General features: G+C 48.8%; 1 protein-coding gene across 1 annotated transcript; it reads right to left on the reverse strand.

Moving 5' to 3' along the window:
- Nucleotides 1-1,904: 1,904 nt before the first annotated feature.
- Nucleotides 1,905-19,423, reverse strand: MAN2B1 (mannosidase alpha class 2B member 1). The gene is made up of 24 exons (XM_051971606.1): nt 19,229-19,423; nt 18,747-18,849; nt 16,986-17,159; nt 16,614-16,807; nt 16,380-16,512; nt 16,063-16,208; nt 15,634-15,750; nt 15,442-15,524; nt 15,236-15,356; nt 14,933-15,011; nt 14,688-14,797; nt 14,487-14,594; nt 14,221-14,337; nt 13,715-13,900; nt 12,226-12,323; nt 11,993-12,110; nt 4,619-4,737; nt 4,435-4,536; nt 3,574-3,661; nt 3,076-3,156; nt 2,730-2,972; nt 2,492-2,647; nt 2,295-2,403; nt 1,905-2,175 (listed from the first exon to the last, which is right to left on the reverse strand). Exons 1-24 carry the CDS (start codon nt 19,340-19,342, stop codon nt 2,060-2,062), a joined length of 3,015 nt encoding a protein of 1,004 aa, XP_051827566.1. The 5' UTR covers nt 19,343-19,423; the 3' UTR covers nt 1,905-2,059.
- Nucleotides 19,424-19,465: the final 42 nt, after the last annotated feature.

The following is a 19,465-nucleotide window of genomic DNA, read 5'->3' on the forward strand; positions in this document are numbered from 1 at the left end:
TCTGGAAACAGACTGGATTATTTTCCAGGCTTTTATTTTCCAATTTAGCTCTGTCTCCTCACCATTCTATCCCTCCCTGCCCTCATTTTGTTTCTATGGATGGGTTTGTATAATAATAATTAAGGCTAGGTGTCCCAGGGGATAGACCTGGAGTCAGGAGCTCATCTTCCCAAGTTCAAATTTGGCCTCAGACACTCAACCCCATGAGTCTGTTTCCTCTTCAGTAAATGGGCAGAGAAGGAAATGGCAAACCACTCCATATGTTTGTCAAGAAAACCTCAAACGGGGTCAAGTTGCACATGACTAAAACGACTAAAGTTAGCCTTTCTAGATCTGCAGGGTGCATCATGTTATCTTATCATCACTGCTGAGTTTCATCACCATCTCATCATGAATTCCCATCTTTATCTCTTGTTACTCTTTTGATAATTCTTTCTTCCTGGAATCCTTCTGACGTCTGTTACTTGCTTTATTGAGTACTGAGAAATTTCTTATGTGGTTTCTTATGGTCGTGGGTTCAATTTCAGGTGTATTCCTTCAGATTTTTGTGCTGCATTTATTCTCTAACCTTCCCTCCTTTCTTCCCCCACCTATGTCAGGGAACTTCCTTGATTGTTTTTAAAAGTTTTATCTTTGCTTTTTGTCTTTCTGTCACATTCATTTCCACATAGAACCTTTTCCCCTCTAGAAATAACGAGTCTTTCCTTGTTCCAAAGATATTTTAAAAGGGGGGAGAGGGAGGAGTTTTAAATTTTTTTTATTCTTTGTCATGAGGGATGGTGAAGGAGAACTTGAGCGAATGAAAGCAAAGCTGGAGTGCATCAGAGAAAATTTTAAGTTCAGAAAATCCAAGGCATCTACTGCAGTGGGCAGCACAGCCATGAACCCCGTCTGCAGTCTCCTGGCCCAATAAGAGGAAGAGTTCCATCTCTATGTCTGCTCGGAGGGCCGGGCTCAGCATTAGAATCGCAGAATGCCCTTTCTTGCTCTGTTTACACTATTGTAGGCACTGTGCCAGCTGGCTTCTGGCTCTGATGACTTCACTCTGCAGTTAAGTCTCTCCGTGTCTGTCTGAATTCCTAGTTGTCATTTATTACAGCAAATTAATATTCCGTTCCATTAATGCTCCCCTTTTGTTTCACCATTCCTCAGGTGATAAGGAATCCAATTTGTTTCCAGTTCTTTGGTACCAAGAAAGTTGATACCGCCAGGGGTTTTTGTGTTTCTGGGTTGGTGTGGGGCTAAGAGTCGGTTGGCCTGCTGATTCATTCCTGCTGGTGTGATTTAATCTTCTTCTGAATATTTCTGGCAGACGCTATCTTTTCATGTTTTTACTGTGCTTTTGAAGGACATAGCCAGGAGATAGGCTTCCCTAAGGTCTCTTGGTCCCTTTTAAGGAAGCTGTGGTCACCATGGCCACCCTGGGCCCTAAATTAGCCTTAGCTTTCCTTGCTCGCTAAGACAAAACTAAACTGCTGTAGGGCCTAGGGCTGAGGTTGGGCTGGGGAGTCCATCACAGGGTTGGGGGAAGGCGGTGGGGTGTGTTTTGGGAAGGAGGGAGTAAAAGGGAGAAGGAGGTGGAGGCTAAAGCCTGAAGACAAAGTGAAAGAGCCAGGACGGATAAGGGAGACGCATTCCAGAATTCCGTCCCCTCTTCTCCTGGGGCTGTGCCCTTGCCCGTGGCCACCGGGGGAAAGGGCCTGGTCTGAGAGGGAAGACGGGCGCTGATGGCGCTGGTGAGGCTCTCCGCCCCCCAAGCTCTGCTGAGGGGTGTAATGGTGGGGCCCCTTCCTGTGGAGTTAGGCCCTGCTCCTCCCCTCCCCCCCGTCATCCCTGGTCAGGCAGAAGGACCTGCCGGCACACCCGCCCTCCCCTGCAGCCCCACACGGCACAATGACGACAGCCACAGTCACTGACACTTTAATGCCTTCACTGGGTGGCGGCAGGAGCAGCCAGGAAAGTCCTTTTGGTGAGCACGAGTGCCCAGCGGGGAGGCTCCTTCTGTCCAGCCTGTGGACGGAGGGCCTGCTCGGAGGGGGCCGGCTCTGGGCTCACATCCTCATCTCTCCCTCTCCTTGCTCCAGGTGACAGAGGCCAGGAAGGTGCGGATTTCCATGGGCTGCAGAGTGACAGCTGAGGGGTCCAGGGCGGGGGCTGGCTGCAGAGGAGCAGGGCCTGTCAGAGGGAGACCAGAGGCAGGAAGGTGAGGGGGTATCCCAGCCCCAGGAGGCCTCTGGGGCTCCCCAGGGAGAGCGACTCGAAGCAGCTTCCCTGCCCTCCACCCCAGCCTCTACCTCCTCCTGGGCTGGTCCTCCACTGGAGCCGGGTGGCCTTGGAGAGTAGCTGGTCAGCCGACAGAGTGGTCTCCTCCAGGTGGGTGATGGTGAAGGCTGAGAACAGATCCTGAGAGACCACGAGATGATGGGGCTCAGTGGGGCCCTGGCCCCTCCCTTTTCCCTCTGCCCTTCTCTTGGTCCTCCCCTCCACTCACCTGCAGGTCCAGAGTCACTGGCTGGGACAGGTTGAACATCCTGTCCTCCCCACGCTCAAAAATGTGCTCCAGGCGCAGCAGGACAGCGCTGGGGCCCCAGCGGGCCAGGGTCAGCAGGTGCACAGCAGGGGGGAGCTCTCTCCGGAGTCCAGAAAACTGCCACAGAGAGAAGGACGGGTCTGTGAAGCAGTCTCTTCCTATGCTACCTCCCTCCCCCCCATCTTGGACACACTCTCACCTGTGTGAGTGCAGGGCTGCCCGGGCTGTAGGGGGTGCCCTTCCCTGCAGGGGCCAGCACCAGCTGGGGGGCCAGTGCTTCCCTCTGGGCCTGGAGACGGTGTCCAGCAGCTGCCGCCTCGACTGTGTCCAGGAGCACCAGGTGCCTGCCCCGCACCACCAGCCCCACGCCAGGCTCATCCCCGGGCTCCAGCAGGGGCTCCCCCACCCCTCGGTTATCATCCAAGAGCAGGCGCCGGTGAACCTGCAGGAGCCCAGGGCATCACTGGGGGGCACAGAGGGGTGCCAAGGCCCGCCCCCATGGTGCTTTCCCTCCCCATCCCCCCAGACCTCTTCGCTTCACTCACCATCAGCTCCAAGGAACCATCCTTCAGGCTGCTGCCCCCCTGGGACCGGTCTGTCAGCACCGTCAGCTGGACCCGCCCATCCTGGGGGGAAAGAGGGAGTCAGGATGACTCTGGGAGAGTAGGGGCTCCAAGTTCCCTGCAGCCTGTTTCCAGGGCCCCAGAGACTCGGGTCACTCAGCCCAGGGACTGGCCGTTAAAAAGCACTTCTAAGGTGCCTACTATGTGCCTGCTGGCACCAGGCTAAGCACCCAAGGTCAAAAAGGCAGAAAGAGTCCTCACTCTCGGGGAGGACTGTGACATGAGGGGAAGAGGCGTCCGTGAGCTCAGAGCAGAGAGGAGGCGACCCGGGAGAGGGAGGCCCAGCCCCGAGGGCCCAGCAAAGGCCCCCTGCAGAGGGCCGCTCTACCTTCTGACCTCAGCACAGATCTGCCCAAGCGGGGGCTCCTGACGGGCCTGGGGCCTTAGCCCCAGTGGGGAGAAACATGCCGGGAGCATTACCGTGATGTAGAGGCGGCTGCTGACGGGGTAGTAGTTGCCAGCCACAGGCTCGGTCTGGTTTAAGTCCCACGTGGGCCGATAATCCCGCCTGCGGAGTGGAGACAGGCTGAGGTCGTTGGTGGATCACCCCAGGCTGCGCTGCCCCGCTGTCGGGCAGAACAGGAGCAAAGCCGGGGGCCATCGCTCCATGGGAGGCCCTGCTGGGGAGGGGGCTCGGGCCACGTGCTGGGCCTCTGCTCCTCATCTGGAGGAGACCATGTGGAGAGGGCTCAAGGGCTGTGTGTGAGGGTGAGGGTCTGTGTGTCTGTGTGAGGGTGAGGGTCTGTGTGTCTCTGTGTCTGTGTGAGTGTGAGGGTGAGGGTCTGTGTGTGTCTGTGTGTGTTTAAGAAAGGCTGCATTTAAGAAATGTATTTGAGTTAAGCCCTGAAAGGAAGCAGGGAATTCTGCCTGGCCATGGGGGGACAGAAGGGCTGTCCCGTTCGGCGCCGTGCCGGAGGGGCAGAGAAGGCCCACGTGGGTGAGAGCAGGCCAGAGGAGCCGGCCGGAGCCACCATGCCGAGCGTTTCACTAAGAGCCGCGCCGCCTCCCGGGATCCGGAGCGCAGTGGAAGCCACGCCTTGCTTCAGCTCACGGGCACACAGGAGGAGGGAGGAGAAACCAGGCTGGCAGAGTCCCCGACAGCGCGCTGGCAGAGGCCCGGCTGTACCTGTGGTCGCCGTGGGTCCTGGCAGTCTACAAGACTTGTTCAATGTCACACTGTGCCAGGGCTGGGACCTGAATCCGGCTCTTCTAACCCTGAGCCCCAAACTCTCTGCCCGGGTCCTTAGCCTAGAGCAGGGTGGGAGGGGGCGGGTGTCCTACCTCCTCTCCAGGATCTCCCGTCCGTTGCTGTCAGTGTAGAAGCGCCCATTGGTCTTCAGCTGGGAGTCAAAGCGGCTGATAATTTCCTTCCCCCAGCCATCCCTGGAGGAGAGACCAGAGTCAGAGGCAGACCAGCCCCCGGCTTCCTTCCTTGCTCTCAGCCCCGCTCTGCCTCGCCACTCACCCCACAGGCACTGGCCCGACAGTCCACTCCAGCTCCACGTGCCGCTGCCCAGGGTACAGCCGCACAACCTGGGAGCACCAGGCAGAGAAGTTCTGATGGACCTCCTGCACCAGGGCTTTCTGAGGGGGCAAATAAGAGGGAACTTTCAGGGGAGAAAAGCTCACCCCAGCCTGGCCTAAGCCCCTCTGGCCACCTGCGGGACGTCCCAAGGACTCAGCCCTCAGCCCTGCCCTTCCCGGGGCTCCTCTGACCAAGGCTTCCCTGCTCCACTGGGGACCACTCTTTCCTGATCAAGTCAGTCAACCAGAGAGCCTTGATGAAGCGCCCACTGCACTGTGGGTACCTTGCCAGGGAGTGGGGACAGGAAGGCAGACATCCCTGCAAGCTCCCAAAGAAGCTTACGGTCTATTAGGGCAGGTGACATGAAAGAATATTTGGAATTAAAAAAAAGAAAAGAAAAGAATATTTGGAATTCACAGAAAATCAACACAACCAGAGAGGGAGGCAGATGAGAAGGGCTCCAAGTAAAAGCTTGAACCGAGCCTTTGAGGAAGCAAGGGGCATTCAGGCAGAGGGAGGGGGACAGTACGTTCCTGCTTGGGGAGATGACCAGTGCAAAGTCCTGGAGGGGGAGAGTGAGAGAGAGAGGAGAGGGCCAGGCTGACTGCACCACAGGGCCAGCAAAGGGAAATGTGTAAGGAGGCCACCAGAAAGAAAAGTCAGGGTCAACAACTTTAGAAGCCCAAACAGAGGAGTTTCTATTTCATCCTGGAGGCAAAAGGAAGCCAGCAGAATTTATCTGAGTTGGGCAGTCACCCGGTCAGACCTGGGCTTTAAGGTCAGTCACTGGACTGAGGAGGGCGTCACGGCAGTGTGGGAGGTGAGCACGGCGGCCTGAGGAGAGCGGAGGTCATCTAGGAAGAGACAGATCCCAAGGAGGCTGTGGCACAAACTGGCCCAGAAGGGAACATAGAGCCTGGGGTGCCACAAGAGTACAAAAGGAGAGGAGTTTGGGGGGATGACAGTGAGTGTGGCTCTGGATGTATTGAGTTTGAAGTGTCTCTGGGATGTCCCGTTTGAGACGTCTAACAAGCAGATGATGAAGTAGAACTGGAATTCTAGAAAGAAACTGAGGCTGGACGTATAGATCTGCAGAGATGAGAGTTAAAACATGGGAGCTGTTGTAAGACAAAGATACAGAGAGAAATGAAGGAAAAACAGTGGACAGAGACAGAGAGAGAGGGACCAAAGCACAGCTTCAGTGTATCCTCACAGTTAGGCTTTTCCAAAAGGAAAATGGAGAAGGGAAAGGATGGTAATTGAGAAAGCTGACCGGGAGCAGGTATCAGGGATGTCTATGAAATAAAGTTCTCAAAACATGCGACATATGTTGCATTAGAAACCCACAAATTAAAATTCTCTATGTTGCTTTTACTTTGTTAAACATTTCCTAATTGCATTTTAATCTGGTTTATCAGGCCCTAAGGCAGGCTACAAATCTGACTCCTTTGCCCTAGCATGTACTCATATTACCAATCTCCCTTGCCTCAGATTGCTGGTATAATGTGATCCCTGTGATTTTCTGCATCTCAGGTGACCCACTCTAGGCCTGATTCAAAAGGAAAAATGATACTTTTTTCCCCTAAAAATATATCCAGATATAATTGGATTGGTTTAGCTGGATGTTCTATACAGAACCTAATTTTTGGTGGTGCAATAAACAGCTAGTTAAGAAGATAATGTCTGAGAATAGATTCCTAAAACAAATTAAAATACAAAAATCTCAGGCTCTTGGTTAGAGAGAGTATTTCTAACAAGGATTGACATTGAAAAGAAAAAGGGGGGGAGGGGACTTTAGACTGAAAACAAAAGGGAAAGAAGAAAAGTGCTTCTACATATTTCCCAAACTAAATGCCACAAAGAATAATTACAACACAAGAGTAATAGTAAAGATGTCCAGAAATTTACTAGAGATTCCAACTCAAAAAAAAAAAAAATCCCAAACAAACTCTAAACTAAGATCTCTGGCTTCAAGTATACATTCATTTGTAGACACAAGTGAACTAAGATTCTCTAAGGGCATCCATCCCATCCCATGATGGGCAGCTCTGAAAAATGGAATCCTCAAGGCCCATGAGAAAGGTTTCCATGGAACAGAGAAAGTGACCAGTAAACAGGGAGTTAACTCATCAACTAAATTACTACCAACTCTTATCTCACTATCTTCTGCCAAAAGAATCATCTTTAGATTGGAAAGGACCAAACAAAACAGGGGGCAGTAAAACCTAAAATGAGGGAGATAATGCTAGCCCCTCCCTAAACCATAATGAATTAAGTCACTAGGCTCACAGGAACTGTGAGTTAGAGAAATGAGAACTAGGCATTATAACTGATGTGGCCAGTCCTAAAGCACAGTAAGGGTCCATTGTTAAGATGAGCAGAGGGCTCTATGGGAATGCCCCAGGGATCTGAGATGGGCTCTTTGCTATTTAAGATATTTAGCAATGACTTAAAGATATAAATGATATGCTTACAAAATGATAGAAGCCACAAATTTGGCTTAACGGATTAAGTAAACTTGATGAAAGGATAAATTCAGGATCTTAAAAAACAAAAACAAACCAAAAAAACCAACCAAATCTTTTTGAACAAATCTAATAAAAATTAAATTGACTAAGAAGGAATATAAAGTTTATATTTGGTTCAAAAATTAGCTCCCCGAGTAAAGGAAGAAGGCACTTTGAATCAGTAGTCCATCTGAAAAAGTTCTGGGGGCTTCAGTGGACCACATGGAGGGATGTGCTACAGCAGTCAAAGGAGCTGTGTAATTGGGCCACAGTGCTGGCTATCACTTCCGGGAATCTAGAGGCAACATCTTGGTTGTGGTGGTCCTGCTCAGACTGGTGGGTATGAGGTAATCAGCAGCTACTTCCACATCACTTCCCCTAACAGACTCGATGCTACGGCCCAACTGGCCCACTTGCTGTACTGCACATTCCCAATTCTCTCCCACCTTCAGGGTCCTACAAGGCTGGTGGCCGTGGCCTCTAACGCTCAGAAGCTGCAGTTCTTCTCCAGGCCCGGCTTGGATGCCGCCCCCTTCAGGAAGCTTGTCTTGATTTCTCTGGTTGTTAAGGCCTCACCATGCCATCTTTCCCATCCCCACAATACACAGGGTTTTCCCCAGACCTCTGCCTTCACTGGCAAATCCCATTTCATCAATTCCATCTCTCAGATGGTCCATTTCTCAGTCTTAGCGTTGTGGGAGGGTTAAGCGGCTTGCCCAGGGTCACAAAGGGACACTGTCTGAGGCTGGGCTTGCATTCAGGCCTCCTCTCAGTGTGTCAGACTGCAGCTTGCTATGTACCTGCCCTGGATTTATTTACTCTAAGGGAAGGGATTCTCTCATTACTTCCCAGCACTTAGCACTCTCCTTTCAGGTAGCCTGCTGACGGCTCAGGTTCTGAACAACATACTGCAGGGAGAAGGCTGATAAGCAGAAGAGCCTCTAGGGAAGGGGGCAGTGCCCCATGAGGTCTGCCCCGCCCAGGGTGGGCACGGTTACTCTGTGTCAGAAAAGACTAGAGACAAGTGGGGATCATGGGGCCCAGAGACCTAATTTCTCTTGCTTGGCCCAGGAAAAAAACAAGGAGCATGGAGTTGCCACTCTAAGCCCAAATCAGGGAAAAACAACAACAAAAATCCCTCCTAACAATCAGTGCCTGTCACCTAAAAGTGGAATGGGGTGGGACTGCCCTCGCCAGGTCTTTGAGAACTCTAACACTGAAGCCATGATGGCAGATGAGCTTTCTCAACATTCTTCTCCAAACTACTTTTAAATAAAACCAAAAATTAAATTTTGGAGCGGCAGGGCTGACAGAAGGCTGAGAAAGCTTGGGAGGTTGGCAGGAGGTTCTGACATCGGGTGGTCAGCTCAGAATCCACACGTGGCAGCAGCAACAGCTTCAGAAGCCCTCAGCCCAGAGGCAGGACGAGGTCAGACAACTGGTCAGAAAGGGATCAAAGGGACCCTTTGCTGGCACCGGCTGGCAATTCTACTGCCCAAATATCATTCTGGTGGCAGTTCAAGAACAGAGAATACTAGGGGCATTGGCCACAATACCAAAGCAGAGAAAAGGGCTAGAATTTGTGGCCCCAGGAGACCAGGAACCCTTCCTAGGTAAAGACCCAAACACAGACCAGGAGAGCAGTGACCACACCTTTCCCAGGATCATGCCCCCTTGGAAGCACTTACAGACTTCCAGAACTAGCTCTAAAAATAGCAAAACAAAAAAACTTAGAGCTTGGGACAGTGCCGAGAGAGCGACTAGAATCCAACTTTAACAAAGTTCAACATTAAGAAATAGATTAGACATATATAGGACTGCTTGCCATCTAGGGGAGGGGGTGGAGGGAGGGAGGGGAAAAATCGAAACAGAAGCGAGTGCAAGGGATGATGTTGTAAAAAATTACCCTGGCATGGATTCTGTCAATATAAAGTTATTATTAAATAAAATAAAATTTAAAAAAAAAAGAAATAGATTAGAAAAATGAACAAACAAGGAAAGAATTACGACCATAAAAAGCTACTACAGTGATAGGGAAAACTACCTACTGTTTATTATTCGTTTTCAAGGAGGACCAATGACATCAGAAAGGTGATGAGATGACTTACAAGTGAATTGGATTTAAGTGAGGCAGCCCTCACCAGCCTCACTCTATCTGGAGCTATCTGGATCCAGTGGCCACATATAGATCAGACTAAGACATAAACTCAGAAAAAGACAATGACATTTAAAACAAATATGAACAAAGCCTCAAATAAAAATGTTTGGATCCAATTTAACAATAACTCCTGGAAGAGTTAGAAATAAAAAGGGAAAAGTGGGAAAAGAAACAAGAATGATATAAGAAAATTATGAAAAGAGAATTAAAGGCTTGGTAAAAGGGGCACAAAAAAGACTAAAGAAAATAACACCTAACAAAAAATTTGGCTTAATGGTAAAAGAGGTATAAAAAAGAATTCCTTAAAAATGAATTGGCCAAATGAAAAAAAAAAAAAAAAGGCATAAAAATCTCATTGAAGAAAATAATTCTCAAAGCTAAAACAAAGTAAAAAGAATTAAAAAATTGAAGAAAATGTGAAACTGGAGTCACAAATGTCCTAGAAAATAGATCAAAAGAGAGATCATTTGAGAATTATTGGATTCTGAATCCAATTCTCCCTGTGCAACAAGAGAACTGTTCGGTTCTGCAAACATATATTGTATCTAGGATATACTGCAACATATTTAACATATATAGGACTGCTTGCCACCTAGGAGAGGGGATGGAGGGAGGGAGGGGAAAAATCGGAACAGAAGTGAGTGCAAGGGATAATGGTGTTAAAAAAAAAAAAAATTACCCTGCCATGGGTTCTGTCAATAAAAAGTTATTATTTAAAAAAAAGAAAAGGATTAAATCAATGCTAAATTTAAAAAAAGACAGAGAATTATTGGATTATCTGAAAGCTATGATCAAAGAAATAGCCAAGACATCATATTTCAAGAAATTATCAGTGAAAACAGTCCTGTTATCTTAATCCAAAGGGTAAAATAGAATGGAAACAATCTAACAATCATCTCCTGAAAGAGATTCCAAAATGAAAACTCCTAGGAATATTATAGCCAAATTCCAGAGCTCCAGGTCAATGAGAAAATACTTCAAGGAGCTAGAAAGAAACAATTCAAATATGGTAGAGTCATAGTTCAGGATAGGATAAGATTTAATTGCTCCTACATTAAAGGATTCTTAGAATATGATCTACAAGACAAAGAAACAAGAATAATCAACCTAGCAAAACTAAATATGAAATCCTTCAGGAGGAAAAAAATATACATGGAAATAGAGGACTTTTAAGCATTCCTGAAGAAAAGATGAGAGTGGAATAGAAAAAATCTGACTTTCAAATCAAAGACTCAGAGGAACATAAAAAAATAAACATGAACAAGTATTGAAAATGGTCTCAATAAAATTAAACTGTTTACATTCCTTTATGGAAAGATGACACATGTAACTCCTAAGAACTGAGTCAAATTAATAAAAATAATAGCCATTTCCCAATTGATAAATGGTCAAAGGATATAAACAGGCAATTTTCAGAAGAAGAAATCAAAGCTATCCCCAGTAGTATGAAAAAAATACTCTATGTTATTATTGACTAGAGGAAGGCAAATTAAAACACCGCTGAGGTACCACCATACACCTATCAGAAATGACAAATGCTGGAGGAGAAAGGAAGAAATAGGTACATTAATGATAATAGTATTCTTTCACAATCATAGGCCACGACTTGTTCAGTTCATTCCCCAATTAATGGGTATCCCTTCAATTTCCAATTTTTTGCCATTACAAAAAGAGGTGCAATAAATATTTTCGTATATATATGTTGTTTTCCCTTTTGTTTCATTCATCCTAGTTGTGGTAGTGATGAATCAAAGGGTATGCACGATTTTATTGAATTTAAGTGAGGCAGCCCTCACTGGACATAGTTCCAGAGTGTTCTCCAGAATGGTTAAACCAATCGTGGCTTATGATTGTACTATTGTACTATTGAAAATGACAAAGGGGGTGGTTTCAGGAAAAAACATTTCATGAATTGATGCAAAGTGAAGTGAGAATGGGAAGATCATTGTACACAGCATAAGTAAGGCTATAATGATAATCTACTGTGAAAGATTTGGCTACTCTAATCTAAACACAATAATAATCTAAGACAATTCCACAGAATTCAATGAAAAAATGCTATTCACCTCCAGAGAAAGAATTGATAAAACTCTGAATACAAATCAAAGTATAATTTTCTCACTTTTTTTTTTTGCTTAAGAATATGGATAATAGAGAAATGTTTTACATGACTTCACATATATAATTGATATTGTATTGTTTGCCTTCTCAGTGAATGGGAGAGAAGATGAGAAAGAGTTTGGAACTCAAAATTTAAAAAAGAAGCATGCTAAAACGAACATATTTTTTAAATGTTAAAAAAAAAAAAAAAAAAAGAACTGTTAACACTTAATATTCAGAAATATTGAAGGGATTCTGGTCCTGGTATATGTTGTACTAAATGAAATGCAAAGTCCCTTCCAACTCTGAAAGTTTACTTTACTTTTGGCCAACCAGAAATTCTCCTAATCTCTGGTTGGTTTGGGAGAGTTCCAGCTACACATTCTTATTTCATTCCCATTTTAAATCCCAAGCATTTTTACACTTGTAAGAATATGACTTCTTCCTAGTTCTCAAGAGGCTCACAGTTCACAAGTGACCCCTCTCATTCCTCCACACCCCCACCTCAGAATTTTGCCAAATCTGGACAACCACATCTCCCCTAAATACCTTTACTAGACGGGTTTTGACCCAGTGACTCAGAAGAAATGGTTTTGTTTTGTCTGGCCTGAAGATGTAGGCCCCAGAGGCCTGTGGGTGTGTGAAGTCCCCACTGCTGGCATTGTACCTGGTGTGGAAAGACACACAGGAAAGCAATAGGTTAGACTGACCTCTCATCACCCAAAGATTCCTCATCAAAAGCCCCTGGTGACTTTTTATAGGTTTCTCTGTTCTCTACTTACCAGTAGAAGGCCTGACTGACTGGCAACCGCAAGCCCTGGTCAAGATTTTCGATCTCCTGTAGCAACCCAGTGTTTGGATCAAATGTAACCCGGAGATGCTGAACAGATAGAAAGACAATTGGGAAAGCTCAGGAGGGGTGGGATGGAAATGGGGTGACCTAATCACAAAGAAGGACCCCAGCCATCCTCCCCAACAAGTAGCTGTCCAAACTCTGCCTGCAGACCAGAGGAGGAGAAAGCAGTCTAGTCTACTCTAAGAGAACATTGGGAGGAGTTTTATCTCATCATCAAGCTTAAACCTGCTTCTCTGTTATCCTATCCATGCTTTCTCATTCTGCCTTCTGAAACCAACACCATTTAATCCCTCCACCACATAAATAGTTCTTAAAGACTTGAGTCTTTTCTTCTCCCAGATAAACAAGTTTAGTTAGCCCATACAGCTGCTCCTCCTCCATGGCTTGGGCTCAAGGCCCTCCATGTGGTCTTCCTCTGACCATTCTCCAGCCCACCAGTGGTCTGAAGTTGCGGTACTCAGAACAGAACATTATAATCCAAATTGGGAGATACGGGACAGTGCAGAGGGAGCCCGGGCTTACTCCACAGCCCAAGCACAGTATAGAGGGCTGGAGGGAGGTTGACCTATAATATTCAAAAGGATCTTGAAAAGTTCTCAGAGCTTTGGGCTGAGTTGAATAAGAAGAAATTCAATAGAGATCAATGATATGTCCTAGACTAGGGTACAAAAGAATCAACTTCACTATTATCAAAGTTGGAAAGTAGGGTTAGGCAGTGAATCTGAAAAAGTTCCAAGGGTTGTAGTGGCCTGCTAATCTCCCTAAGTCAGCAGTGTGATATATGGAAGCCATATGGGATGAAGCTTCCAGGAATAGGGAAGGGAGGGTCTGCTACCCTGGACAGATCTCTTTGGAGGGCCGAGCTCAGCTCTGAGCACCACAGGTTAAGATGGACATTGACAAGCTGAAAGAGCCTCTGGAGAAGGGCCAATCAGGACAGTAAAAGGCCTCGAGTCCGTATCATGAGAAACTGGAGGGAACTGGACACACTTACCCAGGGAAAAAACACTCACGGGGGAACATAATGGCTGCTTTAAATTATCTAATGGCCATCCATGGAAAAAGGATTAGGTTCTTTCTGCTCAGCCCCAAAGGGCAGAATCAAGAATGATGGCTGAAGTCACAAAGAAACAAACTGAGCTCAATGTCAGGAAAAGTGTTGCCAAATGTCTTCCCTCAGGAAGGAGTTTTTTGTCTCCTTCACGCAGAGCCCGGATGACTGTTTGTTGGCTATGTTCTCATGGTAATTCTTTCAGGGCCTGAGTTGGATCAGACAGTCCAACTGGGGTTTCTTTCAACACTCTGATTCTATGATTCTGATAGGAGGACCCATTTCCTGAGAACCAAAGTCGCCTTCTTTCCTCCTGGCTTTATGAGGCATTTTCCACTCTTACCTCCTGCTCTCAGCAGCTCACCTCATTCTGGATGACCAGGGGGTCAGAACTCTGGGCCACAGGGACAGCGCAACAATCCCTGAATCTGGGTGTTTTGCTAGGCAGACGAGTCACTGAATAGATGCTGAAGCCCAGGGGAGGAGCTGAAGCTGGAAAAATCAACTCAGGATGGAAATTCTTTGATCTTTCAGCAGACACATCAATAACCTGGGGTGAGAAATAGGGCCACGGTTTAGGGAAGGGACAAACTTATCTCCCTAATCCACAAGCTTGTTGAAGAAGTTGTCCCTAAAAGGAACAGTACTTATACTCTTAACATCCTGACCCTTTGTATTTTAAGGGAAAATGATATATCCAAGCTCAAAGGACAGAGAATGTGGAAATGTCAGTGCCTCTAAGATTAGGAGAAGAAATTCTTGGAGGCACAAGAGGGAAAGTTGAAAGGGCAACAAGGACTGATGTAGAGAGTTTGTATGAAGGGGAAGGGAGGTGGTTGGAGAAAGGTCAAGGAAAGTATAAAGGAATACCTCGCTGGGCACTGTCTGCCCACTGGGACTTCTCACGTGGTAGGCCCAATCACTGACAGGCAGTCGCACAGTCCAGGTGACGCTCCATGCCAGGGGATTATACAGAACAGCCTGGAACTGAGCAGCCCAGAACAAGACATCATTCAAGGCTGTGTCCCCCTACTCTGTCCTTGCTCCCAGGGTCAACCCCAGGCTTACTGGCTCACTCCCAGAAAGTTCATCCACTCTCTTCCCTCTCCTCCTGGGCCCGGCCCAGCCCCACTTACTTGGCTGGCTGTCTGGGTCAGTGGGCACACACTGATATTCAGCTGGTTACAGAACACAAAATCTTCCTTGGAGCCCCCGAGGCTTGCCAAAGCGTTGCTCACCAGCACCTGGGGGAAGTACAAGAGCTCACCACAGGAACCTTGACCCTTTCCCGCCTCCCAGGTGGCCCGCCCTGGTCCGATCTTGGAACGACCCCATACCTGACATCTCTCCCAGCCTGCAGCCAGTTGCCGGGCATAGTCATTGGCCACGTGCTGCTTGGATGTGCCAGTGACAGCATCGTGGTGCTGGGCCACAGCCATGGCTTGTCCTGGGGATCCATAAGGCATGTAAGATTCACGTGGGGTTGGGAGGGACTAAAAGGCTGGGAATTGGGAAGGAAGAAAACGCTCTTCCCATAAGTCCTGGGGAAAAGCTCCCCCAACCCTGGAACCCAGTCACCTACTGAGGCGAGCACTGCCACCTTGTCCATAGGGTCCCGCTAAGGCTGCAGGCCCAGCCAGTACTTCTAGCTGATTACAAACCTAAAGGGAAGAGGATATGAATGAAAGAGTTTAAGGATCTGGGCAAAAACGAACAAAACCTTTCCCTCTTCCTTTTGTCTACTCCCTTCCCATTTTTCCTATTCCTTTCATCCCATCCTCAATGAACCCATCACCTACTCCCAATATGACCCATGCCATCTTCCCTCCCCAGAAGGTCCTCATGCTCCTCTCCCCACAAGACCCTCCCCCGTGTAGGGTCCCACCTGTAGAAATTTATGACTCAGGCGCTCATAACGCTTGAGGGCAGGGCGGCTGGTGAAGTAGCCAGTCCAGAACTGGTGGGGGCCATCTGCGTATGGGAAGAAGTCATCCTGCTTCACTGACCTGGGGTATAGAGGTAGGACACGAGTCACTATCTGCCCCAGGACCACCAGGACTCCCTGCCTCTCCCCTGCTCCCCCTCCAGTACCAGGTGAGGTTGGCCTTGTTCAGCTCCCAGAGGTAACAGGCAGGGGTAGAGTAGAGGACGTTGATCTGGCTCCCTTTGCTTTGCTGTAAGGCAAGAGGGACAGGAGGCTGTGCGACTGGGCCTCCCATTGCACCTGGCTGCTCCCCTCACCCCCCGAAGACATTCCTTCTCTCACCAGATACATGTGTGTACCTGAGCATTGACCATCTGAATCAGCTTATCCATGTTCTTGAACCATATATTGGCATTTTCATAATGGAAATCACTCCCCATGGTCATCACAATGTGGTTAGTGCGGTAATGTTGTGCCTGTATAATGGGGGACAGGTCAGCATCCTCAGCTCCTGCACCGGCTGCCAGGGAGAGGGGCCAAGACACAATCTTCCCCCCAGCCTCCACCCCGAGGCTCCAGCTGAAGCTGCTGTCTAGGATGAAACATCCCACAAGACTACCAGTCAGCTTTCCCTGAACCAGCAGAAGACAATGGCCCAATTCCAAAGGCCTAAGGAGGGAGCCCCGAAGATGAAGAAATCTTGGCACTTGTGTCTAAAAGGGAGAAGCCGTGTGGACTAGTCCCTGGCTGCCTGAGGTTGCTGACATATAGGGATTCTGATATATGACCTGGAGGACAGAGATGTTCAGGAAATAGTTGACCAGTGTTTTGGCGTTGTATTCTGGGCTCTCGGGATCATCCACCAGCGGGAAGTCAAAGCAAAGCGTATCCCAGCAGAGATCCGGGGGTGGGTTGTAGCCATTGGGTAGGACGCCTGCGAGGGGACGAGGGGGTCAGATCAAGGGCTCCCACACGGCTCTCCGGAGCTCCCCCAGTCATAGCCCCTATTCCCAGTCCTTCCTTCTTCGACTTCCATTGTGCCCAGACCCTGTGAGTGCCTAACAAGTTTCAGGGACAAATGGGGGGCAGAAGGGGAGACCCTCACCAGTGAAGAGGTCGGCTTGAGGAGGCTGTAAGCTGGTACTTGCTCTCCAGACCTGCTCCATCTCTTTCTGAATCTTCCTCCTCTTCTTGTCCTGATAATCCAGACGGCCAAAGAAATAGCCATCAAAGCCCATCTGCAGGAAGGCAATCAGAGAGAGGTCAGGGCTTGAGGGGTTCTCTCTAACAATGTCTGTGGGGAAAGGGGCAGGAAAGGGTGGCAAGATGAGACATAGACCTGGGCAAAGAGGGAAGCCTGCTCCCTCGAGTGGCCGAAGGGATCGATGTGCCAGGCTACTCGAGGGCGGCCGCAGTCCCCAAAGGTGTCTTTCAGGAAGTTTAGCCCCAAAGTCATCTGGTCAATGCTGGCTGCGTAGTATGTGGTAGCCTCATCATTCATGACCCAGCCTCCGTTGGCAAACTGCAGCCTCCCTATGAGGTGGAGAATGGGGTCAGGGGAGTTACCCCAAAGAAGAAGGCCTAAGATCCCACCTCCTACCCCCTGCCCTCGAGAAGCCTATCTGCAAGCGGCACAGAGTGGGCACCAGGCTGCCAAGCCGCTCTGGGTCCCCCTGAAGAATACCGCCCCTCCCCTAGGGTCACTGCTCACCCTGGCAGACTAGCTGTCGCACTTCCTGCTGCCTCTGGGCCGTCTGCTGCTTCCACCAGTAGGAGAAGAAAGCGATCTCAACGTAGATGAAGCGACGAGACTCGTTGGCCAGCAGAGCTGATACCACTGAGTCCAAGATGTACTGCACCCCAGCATGCTGAATGCCATCTCGGACTGTGGGGATTTCACATAATTCAGTTTACTCAACTATTCAATAAACACCTACTGTGTGCAAAGGCCTGAATTTGGTGCTGTGGCTATAGAAATGAAATCTGGTCATCAGAGAATTTCAAGGAAAGAATATTTCCAGCTGGAATGATAGGGTAGACATCATGAAAAGACAATGTGGCTAGGGAAGAACGGTCCTTTCTAGGCAGTGAAAGTGGAATGAATGAAAATTCAAGAGAATGGAAGAAAATAGGATTTTTAAAAAAGGGAATTTTAAAATAGCTCCCTTTAGCTAAAATAGTGCATATGAAGTGGAACAATTTGAGGTGGCTGGTACAAGGAGGTAGCTTGAATCAGTCTACGGTGACTGGGTCCAGGGTCAGGAATTTACACTTTGATTTGTTAAGCAATGAAGAGCTGCTGAAGATTTTTCATCAGTCCAGAATGACAGATTGGAGCAATGTATCAGGGATTCCTTTGACCAGAATAGAGAGGGAACACATTGAATATCAGGGAGACTGATTAGATTACACAATGGTCTAAGTGAGAAGGGAATGAGAATTTGACCTAGGGTGGTGGCCTTATGCGTGGAAAGGGGACAGATGAAAGAGATATGATGAAAGCAGAAGTGACAGGACTTGTCAACCAAAGCACAGTTGGGAGGGGGCAGGATGCCAAAGATAACTGAAGTTTGGTGACTCGTAAAGTGATATATGGCCTTAATTGGGAAAATGCTGGATTTGGTGTCAAGTCACCTTAGGAATTCCCTGGCTAACCCAGAGTGGAGATCCAAGAGATTTGTGAAGCTGAAAATGCTATGTAAATTTGAGTTATGGTTATAGTGATGACATCAGCAAAAGCAGCAAAGGGGAAAGGCAGGTTTGGAGTGGGGAAATGAAGAGTTTATTTTATGTTCCATTTTAGGGGCTGGCAGGATAGTCCCTAAGTTTATCAGGTAACTAGCTCTCGGGAGACTGGCTGGGATTGGAAATAAAGATTGTGTATTGAACCCCATCTAGCCATGGTCATGGGAAATTCCACAAACATGAAACTTTTGCACACCTCTTACTATATTATCAATGCTGCTTTTATTTTGTTAAAATACAGAAACAGTGGGTGGAAGTTGCAGGGGCAAATTTGGGACTGGTGTCATAAAAGGCTTTCTAAGGAGAATGGGAAAGCTCAGAAGAGGGAAGGCTTCCTTCTTGGGTCGTTTGCAAACAGCTGTTCCATGACAGCTTCTCCAAATCGTTGGAAAAGGGATTCTACCTTAGGGTATGGGTGGGACTAGTTGGCTTCGGAGATCTTTTCCAACTCAGATTATTTGATTCTCAGATTTGCTTAGAGATGAAAGCTGAAGCTATGGGAATAGATAAGAATGTAAGGCAAGATAGCAAGTACAGGGAGAGAAAGAAGCCAAGGACAGAACTTCGAAAGGAACTTGGTAAAGATGTCCGCTTCAGACCAGCTGAGTAAGCCCTGAGGGCAGAACTGCCCTTGGTCACAGATCCCCACGCCCTCCCAGCTCGGTAATCCAGACTGGACAACGGGCCCCTGGTTGAATCCCCCAGAAGGGGAGTCCCTTCCCCTTACCTCCATAGTAATACTGATCCACAGTCTTGAGCCAGCCGACATCATCATGGGTGTGGGGCAGGAGGTGCACATTGAGCATGGAGGGCTGGGTAGCCGGGCACAACTGGGCAGTGGGCAGAGACCCCCACCGGAGGGACTGTTAATCCCCAGAAAGGCCACAGAGAGCCCACCTCTCTGAGAAAGCCTTGGAGGTGAGGAAGGGGGGCATTCTCACCCAAGACATAACCTGACACTTACAGGACCCTCCCTCGAAAGTTCAGCCCCAGCAGCCCCGCGCAGAGCTGCGCCCTGGGAAGCCCCTTCCACCTCTCCCTCAGAGAGAAGTGAAGCCGTACCCAGGAAACACGAAGTGGGAAGGGTGCAGCCGCGCCTTCCCCCCCCCGGGTCACTTCCCCTTCTCTCCCCGCGCTGGGCTCGGACTCGGGGGGCAGGGAAGGGCGCGCGGCCCCGCTCAGCCCGCTGCACGCCGCCCGGCCTCTCACCTCGTAGTAGCCGCAGCGGCCGTCCCCGGCCCCCACGCACAGCGCCGCCGCCGCCGCCAGGAGCAGCATTCGCAGCGGGAAGCCGGGAGCCCGAGCCCAGCAACCCCCGGCCATCGCTCGTCTCGCCAAGGGCAGACCCAGCCTCAGCGGCCCAGCTCGAACCCCAGTCGCCCCACTACCCGCCCGGTGGCACCGCCGCCCGGCCCTTTAACCCTTCCTTCGGAGGAACCGAGCCCG

Source organism: Antechinus flavipes, chromosome 1 (assembly GCF_016432865.1).
Source record: "Antechinus flavipes isolate AdamAnt ecotype Samford, QLD, Australia chromosome 1, AdamAnt_v2, whole genome shotgun sequence".
NCBI classification, from domain to species: domain Eukaryota; kingdom Metazoa; phylum Chordata; class Mammalia; order Dasyuromorphia; family Dasyuridae; genus Antechinus; species Antechinus flavipes.

Coding starts and splice junctions, on each gene's coding strand:
- MAN2B1 (XM_051971606.1), bottom strand. CDS start 19,342: ATGGCCGGGGGTTGCTGGGCTCGGGCTCCCGGCTTCCCGCTGCGAATG. Junction 16,209..16,379: donor TCAAGCCGACCTCTTCACTG/GTGAGGGTCTCC, acceptor GTCCCCTCGCAG/GCGTCCTACCCAATGGCTAC. Junction 3,662..4,434: donor CGGGAGATCCTGGAGAGGAG/GTAGGACACCCG, acceptor TCCACTCCGCAG/GCGGGATTATCGGCCCACGT.